The 10,302-nt window shown below is 39.8% G+C and overlaps 2 protein-coding genes across 4 annotated transcripts in view; one reads left to right on the plus strand and one right to left on the minus strand.

Moving 5' to 3' along the window:
• cplane1 (ciliogenesis and planar polarity effector 1) overlaps window positions 1-3,431 on the minus strand; it is a 21,693-nt gene extending 18,262 nt beyond the window's left edge. For both annotated transcript variants that reach the window (XM_010786723.1, XM_010786722.1), the window contains exons 1-9: window positions 3,305-3,431; window positions 2,843-2,995; window positions 2,625-2,760; window positions 2,415-2,534; window positions 1,899-2,131; window positions 1,708-1,811; window positions 1,471-1,627; window positions 1,267-1,370; window positions 884-1,066 (exon numbers count right to left, since the gene is read on the minus strand). In XM_010786723.1, the coding sequence (XP_010785025.1) occupies window positions 884-1,066; window positions 1,267-1,370; window positions 1,471-1,627; window positions 1,708-1,811; window positions 1,899-2,131; window positions 2,415-2,534; window positions 2,625-2,760; window positions 2,843-2,923 (1,118 nt within the window). In that variant the 5' untranslated portion in view covers window positions 2,924-2,995; window positions 3,305-3,431. The remainder of the gene's footprint in view (window positions 1-883; window positions 1,067-1,266; window positions 1,371-1,470; window positions 1,628-1,707; window positions 1,812-1,898; window positions 2,132-2,414; window positions 2,535-2,624; window positions 2,761-2,842; window positions 2,996-3,304) is intronic.
• Window positions 3,432-6,537: 3,106 nt separating this feature from the next.
• The window catches only part of LOC104958895 (protein FAM222A-like), a 17,375-nt gene continuing 13,610 nt past the window's right edge, over window positions 6,538-10,302 (plus strand). For both annotated transcript variants that reach the window (XM_010786724.1, XM_010786725.1), the window contains exon 1: window positions 6,538-6,806. The gene's annotated coding sequence lies outside the window, so the exon portion shown is untranslated. The remainder of the gene's footprint in view (window positions 6,807-10,302) is intronic.

Here is a 10,302-nt window from a genome sequence, read left to right on the forward strand (position 1 = left end):
AGATGTCCCGATCCGATCACGTGATTTTCAAAAGATCGGAATCGGGAGAAAAAAAAATCGGTGATCGGGATTTTGTATTTTTTTTATTTTTTTAAATACTTTTTTTTAATTTTGTATTCAATGTTACAAAACAAAAATGCCCATGTTCAAGTCTTAAAGTCATCCTGAGGCCTTAGTTTTGGTTTCAAATTACACAACATCATGTATGTGTTGCTTCTTTGGGGCTTGTTTTCATAGACCTGGTTGCTTATTTCTCTCAAGTCTGGCAACAGAGTGGGCAGGGCGCAGTGTCTAATTGTAGCAGTAAGCTAACGAGTACCGAAAGCTTTATTTTGTTTTGATCCAATGCTGCACAACTGAACTGATCCAATGCTGCTGTGAAAGAAAGAAGCTATATCCAAGTTGGATAGAATATCCAATTTAAATAAAAAAATAACCTTAAGGGACAACTTGAATGCTTTTTTTCTTTTTTTTCTCTTAATGCATTGCATAAAGATCGGATCGGGAAAAATCGGTATCGGCAAATTGTCAAAATCAAATGATCGGAATCGGATCGGGAGCAAAAAAAGGTGATCGGGACATCCCTAATAATAACTTTAATTTATATAGTGCCTTTCATCAACCCAAGGTCGCTTAACAAAGAAACATATAAGGACAAAACATAAAACAGGGGGCAGAAATGGAAGTGTTACATTGCTAACTATCAACTTTGATCATAAAATAATTGTGAGAGGAAAATACAAAAGCTTTTGTTTGAGATTCTCTTTGATATCATGGTAAACTCAATATTGATAGATAGAGATATGAGAATTCAGAATACAGAACATACACACCAGTAAATCAACAAGGGGAACAAGATAGGCAAAATGTATTTAATGTGTACCGGTAAGTGACGAGAGGGTGCAGTGGTAGGAAGTGTGCAGGCCCAAAGTCCACATTGCAACCGCAGCTTGCTAGAGTGAGAAGCCCCCCGAGGCGAGCTAACATCAGGAGGGAGCCTCTCTTCAGAACACAGGCCAGGAAAAGACCGCCTGGTGACCAGCTCACACTGCCCACCCAGTAGGACCTGAACAAGATTAAGTACATTTTTGAATAAAATCACGCTATACATCAAAGATTTTCAGTAAAGTGATAATGACAGATGGCATTTAGGTAATGCAACACCCCTGGCATTCTTTATACAACTGTACAGACACACTGTCAACACTACTGTGAATATACTTTACAACATCAATCACTACCCATTTTTATTTAGGCACACTGTACCTTATGTATTTAGAAGGGATCTCCATTTTTTTGCTTCCACATCCTCCAAGGCTACTTGATATTGAGACAAAATTCTGTGTGTTCACAAAGAGGACCTGCGTGGCCTGCATTCAACAAGAGAATATATCAATCTTAATTCACATATCCTGGAACAAAACATATATATTACAAAATGTGTGGGAAAGAATAAGATAGACAGGTTACCTTAGGCTGTCTCTGATTCAGGACAATGGCTAACAGGCTGCCATCTGGGGAGAAGGCTGGCACCAACGCCCCTCTGGACTTCACTGGGTGGCAGGGAGGGGTGAGACGAGACATGGGGTATGTCTTGGTGGCCCACTTTATGCTGTATCCCACAGAACTACAAAAAGAAATGTGTGTTTTTAACCACTGTAATACCCAATGAGAGTCCTGTCTGCTACATAGACCTGTTTCACTCACCCTACTCTCAGGTTGGCCTCTTCCCACTGAATTTTCAGGCAGGTGAGGATTAGCTTCTTCCCAGATGTGAAAGCAAAAGCTGCTAAGCAGGCATCACCTATAACCTAAGATTGGAGATACAATTCATTGTTAGGCCTATAGAAAATCAAATGTTGTCATGACACAAAATATAATACTTTCATAAGACAGACCTCTGATTTGACGAAGATGGTGTGTACAGATGCTTCCTTGTCTTGTGAAGAAGGCAGAATGGAGTCTTCTAGGGGCTGTATATGTGCCCAGTGTCCCCTGACTGTGCCATCTCGTACTCCCGTCAAATCCCTGACATCCACACACTCCCACAGGAACACTTGCCCTGTTATGGATACCAGGAGCACACGCACCCCATCCCCTGAAACCCGGAGAGACAATCGTGTGGCATTGCCTGTGAAAAAATAAACACAAGGATCGAAGATTTACCATTTCATTTAAATGGAATCAGGATACTCAACGATCAGCCAAAGGTAAAAGACTAAACATAATCTTATTAACCCACATCAGTTGCATCCCTTCTTAAATTCAGGATTAAATGTGGAAGCAAGTGTAAAATTGTGCATCTCAGGTCAGTGCACCCTCCCACATCTTCCAAGTGAAGCGAAGTGAAGTATGTTATAGACTGACAGTATGGAGGATTTATATGTACATGTAAAAATAATGTACCATCCTACCTTGAACAGCAGTTATCATTTGAACTACTTCAGGGACTGCTGCAGCCGTCTTCAACAAGTCTTTATCCCTGTTCCACAGAAAAAGCTCTCCTGAGACCAAAAGTCCACAAAGCCACATACCTACAAACAAAAACAATAAGAGACTTGTCATTTATTTTCACAATGGATAGGTGACATGTATTTTGCCTTGAGTTTACACACTGTACTCACCACTGTGGGATGAAGCCATTGTCACCACACTGTTGAGTAAAGGATGGAGCTTAGGAGTCCTCTTCTTGGTGCGACCAGACACCATGTTGATCTCACTGATCCGCTTGTCATCCAACAGGAACACAGACTCCTTCTCCTGATGAGGGACATGACACGGGTTCATTTTCTCATTATGTTGATATTGAGTGACTCTGACTGAAATGCTTGACTGTCCTCACCTTCCCAAGCCAACAGAAGCGCGGCCATGGTTTCTTTCGTTTGATGCTGGATGACAAAACAACCTCCAACTTCAGCTCCATGTTTTAAAGACAGCATCAGGTATTACTCTTGATTGGTCCTCAGAAAGGGCTTGTTGTGCTTAAAGGATTCTCCTTTACAAGCAAGACAATATAAAGCTATTGGTTAGCTGACAAGCAACATTTGTATTTACTGCAATGTAATCATTCCAAATTAGCCACGTTTCTAGTAAGAAATGCCACTCCCAAATATACAATGTAACCGTTATACGTTTGCAGCAATGGGTGTCATGTACTGGCAATGGTTCAGTGTTTATAGCTAGTGTTATCCGATGTTTGAAGCAACAAAAACATCACCATGGTCAACCATACCGTTAACTAGCATTAGCCACCTAGCTAAATGTGTTTACTGCGCGGAGCATTGGTACCGATAAACATCCTTACCTGAGCACTTTAACTACATTTTCCATGATCAACTATTTTAATGGGCACAATATTGGGTTGCAAAATAACAATTAAACTATTTTATTACGTGTTATCCCGTAACTTATCATGAAATATTTCGAAACTCCCTCCGCTTCAATAGCCAGAATTATTTCCCATGATCCTCTTGGAGGAAGCTTCAACGCGTTGCCGTAGGAACGTGCCCTGTGTTAAACACTCACACAAGCAACGTTACCCTGCTTACAAATATGCGTTTTCATTTCATTTTGTGTCGACTTTTTTTAGTGTGGTTTATTCCGCATAATGATTTTTGTGTTCAATGCCAAATGTCATACTTTAAAAACACTCAATAACGACAAAAACACCTAGCAATGTCTACTGCCCATTCACAGATGCTTCAGAATTGCTGCACAAGCGTACATTTTCCAGCAGATGGCAATACTTCCACATGCATTACTGTAAGTATACCCAGCACAGTGTTTGAGTAGAAGCCAGTTCTGACTAGAGCAGAGATCAGTGTGGTAGATAAACGGTGGCATAAGTAGCTTTTTGTACTTCGCCTCTGTGCTATTGCAGATATCTCTCCACAAGGTCAATTTTCTCCAAGGAACATGCAGGCCTATTACTGAAACTATCCGAATGTTTGCGTGCACTAAGTGGTTCTCTTCACTATTAACATCCATTGGGCTCTGTGAACTCTCAAGCAATAAGCTCTCCTATTGGGCTTGTTACAGAGAGTTATTAGGTTTGCCCCCCGGCCTTGCTGGTATTTAATTACCCCTGCTCTCTCTGCTTTTCATCATGATGAAGATGACAGCAGCCATTGCGATTGGGTGAAGGAGGAGACTTCTCCAGACCTTAATTGGTTCATTTGCCTCTGCCTGCCAGGCGCAGATGGAGCTCTTTATTACTGTCACTGCCAGGTACATTCTGGTCTGATGAGAACCGTCTTAAGAGGCAGAGCTTGACAACATAAGGACATGATGACATTGCCAGAACAAATTGATAATCAGGATCAGAGTAATTCAAGAAGCAAACAGTTGAATCCCCTACAAACTGTGTGCATTCAGAATATCAACTTATTCATTCCTCTGTGACGAATATGTGTTGTTGTTCCAACAGAGCAAAACTGCCATGCTGTTATTGTCATGCTAATGAGCGTATTGTTCAATATTGCTGGTTCCAGTCTTTCAATTGTATACCTTGAACCAATCCTCAATAAGGCTTTAAGCTTCATGTTTATATTTATATGCTCACACATTTGTATGGTCACATTCCTCTTGTTAAGCCTATTGTTGAGATATTTAAGTCCCTATACATGTGTTTATTTATGAATATCTTAACTTTGGACGTCGTTCATAGTAAAACAGCTATATGGCTAAAGTCAGGAATGTCAGTCTGGATCACTTGGAATAAGAGTTGTTTTCTTAACAGAACACCAATGAGGAGAAAAATCATGTGTTATAAAATATCCATTACATACCTTAGCTAATGGCATTACTGTAAAAAGCATATCCACACAAATCAATTTGTATGACTGATCACAACCAACAAACAAGTGAAAACGTCTAGTCTGTAATGACTCTTTAATTACTATTTCATGTTGTCACTCTCAACAAGGCATACCAGCACATAAGGTGGTGTTGGGTTAGGATTTCTGGATGATGGTCTTGACATTTGTGTGTTTGACCTCGAAGGATCAGTAGGCTGCTTTTAATTGATATGACTGTATAGCCATTACAACAATATGTGATGAACTAGAGAAGCGTGATCCATCTACGTCTTCATTGTTCAATGTAGGAACATTAGTTGGCATGGTAACCCCATTTGCTATCTGCAGGCTTCATTCATACAGAGAAATGACATTCAGGAAGCTGTAAGGAAACAATTTAATATTATATCTCACAGCAACAGTGGGTCTGCTGCATATCTCTTGGTGTGCACTGCCTGATTTGATGGGTTGTTTTTTTAGTGACTGGTGGTTTATATCACGTTGTGAAGATTTATTGGTGTACAGAGCGTTGCTGATGCAGCATTGTGAGTTGAATATTGACGAATTGGTGTTCAAAGTCTAATTCAGCCTTTGAGGATGACATATGCAGATAATGATGTACTTATTTGCTTTCATGTTGAGAATTGAGCTTCTCATATAGTTTTTAACAAGAAACCAAATACGTATATTTTCTTATTTGTCTCACTATTCCTGCAGGAGTGAGTTAATCTATGATCAGAAATACATTAGGGTGGTCTTTTTAACAGCTGACATTTTGGGTTAAGATAGTCAATTTGTTTGTTTGTTTGTGAGGCCATAGTCCTGAAATAACTATTTGCTTTAAGGGTTTCCTAAGTTTTTAATATGAACAAGCTTCTGTAGAAAAAACAGTATCATCCATTATCTTTGTTAACTGTGGTAGAGTGAGATGCTGATTCATGCTTTAGTGATTTATGAGGCTGCAGTTTGTTGTGTCGCTCACTTGGATTGCATAATATTTTAAAGTGCGGCTTTGTGTCTGACATTCTGGGGTCAAAGTAAGTACACACTTGAAGTACAATTTTGTTCTACATTACACTTCTACTTTAAAACATTTCAAAAGGGAAGTATTGTACCTTTTCATTCACCCATGTACATTTATTACATTTAGTTTAGCGTGGAGAGTTACTGAACAGTAGGCCTGTATACACAAATTACACTGATCAACATTAAAATAAACATGTTTGTTTTTATGTATAGGCTACTTTTAATTGTATTTTGTTGATAACACTTTTTATTTTTGGATGGAGGATGTTTTGTTGTTACTTGGGGTATAAAAGCTCCTAAACCAGTTAAACTGTAACTATCCCTGTGATGCAGCTCTTTCCAGCACCTCTACTCCAGTCCTGCACACCTAAACCAATTGAGAGTGAATTAAGCACTCCTGATAAACTAAGCTGTAGAAACAATTACTGTACAAAGCAGGTGCATGGTTTTCTTAATCAATCAGACGTGCAGGACTCAAGTTACACCAAAAAAAACTTGCATTTGTTTTCTTACACAGGAGATGTTCTCCTTTAAATGATTCCACGAAACAGCAACGTGCTTACTTTGACGGCTCTGGCATCACGACAGCGGGCCGCCCCCTCTCTCACACGATTGGTCGAGCCGTGGGAATATTCAAATCCAGGCCTGATTGATTGGCCCAGAACCGGTTTACACAGTGCAGGGGACTCTTGTCCATTCCGACATCACTCTCTGTGGCACACACAGCTTGATCGCCTGGCGAGATGAGATACAGGCAGCTGCAAGGAAAACCCAATCGATGAAATTATCTTCTACAATACTGTTGAATATGTGGAGGAAGTACAATTAATGGAGCCAGCGTCCTCAATGGATATATCTCCGGAGGTTTCGCGAAATCAGTGGCGAGATATCTTTTCCAGAGGAAATACGCCTTCCGAGCAGGAGAACAACCAATCAGCCGTGGCAAACCAAAGATAAACAAGCCTTATGATAACACCAAACTCTGTAAGAAATTGATTATGTTTATTATGTTCATCCTTTATGTATAGAGGGACACTGTGTGGAGCTTATTGAAAATGTTTGTCAGTGCAGAAAATGTTTTGTTGTAGTAACCGAATTGGTATGTAATGATAGCTGTGTAACTAAATAATAACATACAAATGTTAATGGTTGATAAGAAATGTTTTAATGTATGATGTCAGGATTTGTCATGCATTGATTTGGAGTCGACAGCGCTAAAGTGGTGAAAGATGCCCAGTGCGCACTAATGGATAGGAGCGTCTCGCCCTCAATATCAGTCATGCTATTGGCTAATGTGTATTTATGTGGGCCGAGTCCAACTATGAGGTTTGTAATTTATATACACTGTATAGACTCATTTATCTAATGGAAGACTAAACCCTAAATCATATTTAACTGTTAAATGTAGGAAATAGCAGGCATATAGTGTTTATTATAACATCAGTTAAATATTTCCGTAACACAAATATGTAGTTTTCTAAATGTTTTCTTTGGAACTCTTCTGTTTTGAGGTAATTCTAAGTCTAGTCTAACCTTTTAATCCTCAAATGACATCTGTGTTGGGATGGTGGCTTTACGCGCAGTGAAAGGCGCTTTATATGTCAGCAGCATCTCATAGGATACGGGAAGGGAAGTACTTTGAAGTATATTATTGGTCATTCAGGGCTGCCTGTGAAGGTTTCCATTTCTATTGTCTAGAAGCCGGAGGTGGGATCATCACACCTCACTGCACCGGTGGCAGCCGAGGTTGAAGGTTAGCCGCAGCAGAGGGGCCTATAGATTATTGGCCAGGTGTGAAATTCTACCCCGCATGCTTGTACTGCTTGTGCCAGATCCTTTATTATCCAGAGAGATGGGGTGTCACAGCTTCCCACCAGAGGCAGGGAATTCAGGAAAGCCTGCAATTTGGTGTTTTATTGTCTCTTTCTTTTTTTGTCAGGTTTCTTCCATGACCAATTGATAAACTCCTCCGGGTTTATATGGAGATGTCTGATCAGGAATATGCTTATCTTTCTGTATTTTGCCTTTCCTATAAACCTAACCATTCTGGTGTTGTAGCTTTTGATTTACCACAGTGTCATATTAAAATTGTTAGTGCGTTATCCCCCTTGCATCATAAAGTATGGCTTTATTCTCTATAAGATTTACTCTTTGTCTACTTTTACTATACAAGTGAATGTTTATCGCTCGTGTCATTTAATCTAGACCAATATTTTATTCCAATATAGACTGATATAGGTAGCTAGTAAAAATCTGACATTCATAATTTGGTTGTTTGTGCTATGCCTGGGACTGGAGTTGTTAGGGAGGCTTGTAAATTGCGTGGTGTTATGAGCAGTCCATGTACAGGTATCCCATGGGGGTTTCCCTCTGATCTCGCATCACACCCCAGCAGTAATTCCAACTCTGTGAAGGGAAGGGATTTGTCATTTGGCTGCCTGCTTCCCTTTGCCTTCTCAGGAGCGAAGCTGAGCTCTGATTTATTGTGAAGTTTCCCCAGGCTCGCTCAATCTCCATGCCTACCGAATTACTGAATGGAGGAAACGGCTCACCACCAGAATGACCTTTTCTTGGATGACTATTACGCAGGCCAGTACAAGGACTGATTAAGGTCATGTCTTTTTCTGCCATGTCATCCATAGCTTTAGATTTAAGGCTGGTTAACTGGGTATATGCATAGACTGGATAATATGATACAGAATGACTAAATGTACATGCTCCGCACCCAACTTCCATAGATTTTATAGGAATGACGCCATGGCTTGGTCGTGTTGCAGTTTCGCCCGTTCACCTTTTGTAATCACCTTTTTATCTGCTAAGAGATGTCATGTGTAATTACAGGCAGCCTGCCATCTTTTGAAATCTGTCTAATTGGTCTTTTCTTTCTAATAGGATGAAGGGGGAGTGAGACGGGGGTTAGGGGTGGAAGGTTAAGGACTGGGCCTCCAGGGTCATCGGGGAGGGGGACATGACCGCAAAAGTTATTTGGAGCTCCAGTCATTTTTATTTTGTCTACACGGTGGTGCTCATGCAGTAATTACTTCAAATGAATGATTAAGACGGCCAAATTGCAATTGACGCATCATCATTTGCCCCAAATAGAAAGGCTTTGAAATCATGACATTTTTCGTTGGTCCAGAGATCAAAGACCCTTTTTCTTTTCCTCGAGCATTTTTGATGTTTCTGCGATACATGGGAGAGGGCTCATCATTAGGTTATCTCCCACATTAGAGCGGTACAGTTTCTAATGAGTTTCATGTTTGCTCGAACATTTTAATGACTTTAAGGAAGCACTGACCCTAAAGTAAAGTAAACAGCCAGAGGACAGGGCTTGGGGGAAAGGGGGTTGGGAGGAATTGAATGTTTCATAAAGTAATTGCTTCGTTCGTTATTGTGTTGTTATATGGTTTTAACAATAGTTGAGAATGGATGACTTATAAATTGTGTTATCCCTACCTGAGTTGACCGTCAGATGTCAACATAACATTTTAATCAGTTTGATTCTTTTGAAAAATAACTTATCTTTCCAAAAAAACATTCAGCCCACCCATTTACCATCTGTTATCTTTGAAGTCAAGGTTTTCTAAAGGCTGGACAGCATACCCATGGCTCTTTGACAGTGTGCCTCCGTGTGCATACGATAAGATAAGGCTCTGTTTACCCTCTAATGTTACCTTGGCATTGGCCAGACTTTACCCCATGCCGTGTGTTTCTTTTACCTTGGCGCTGTCTTCGGGCAAGGGCAGATTTGGGTCAGTCCAAAGCTTTCTACTCCCTACCCAGGCTGTACATCAAGATAAGACTAATTGTGCAACTTTAGATACATGGCTACATTAGTTGTCAGCATCTCTATACATGTAGTCAAGCTGAGGATTTTATGAGGCTTTTTTTTGTTGGTGCACATTTGTATGGCCCTATATTAACTCCAAAGTAAATGATTAATTGTTTTTCCAAACTAGAAACCTTAAATACTTCATGTTGTGGCGGCTGCTGCTGAAATTAATGATGCAAGCTCTGATGCCAGCAAGTTGGACCGTCTTTAGTTTTTTCAATCCATTTGTTGCTGGAGTGTTACTTGTAGGTTTACAAATAGTAAAAACAGTCTTATCTACTTTGCTCTTACACATTTAAACGTTTTGATAACATAGTATGTTTTTTGATTTTCAACTAATTCTAGCTAGATATCAAAATATAAGTTGTAATTAGTTGTACGTAAATGCTGTTTAGAATTCATAATCTGTTCAAAAATTCACCAGCAATTTCTGAGGACAAATTCAAACAGCTTGATAAATGACATGTTTTTGGAAAAGCCTCATAGGGAGGTGGTTGAACATAAAGGGGGTGAATGATATTTGAATACAGTAAAGTTTAATAACAATGTCATAGCCCAGTGAAGGACAACATTGGGTGTTGCATATATTAACACGTTTAATTTATATTAGCATTAGACTTTGGCCAAGTATGTGAGTGTTTTGCAGGA

This window comes from Notothenia coriiceps, unplaced genomic scaffold, assembly GCF_000735185.1.
Source record: "Notothenia coriiceps isolate Sejong01 unplaced genomic scaffold, NC01 NC01_scaffold00029541, whole genome shotgun sequence".
Classification (NCBI taxonomy): Eukaryota; Metazoa; Chordata; class Actinopteri; order Perciformes; family Nototheniidae; genus Notothenia; species Notothenia coriiceps.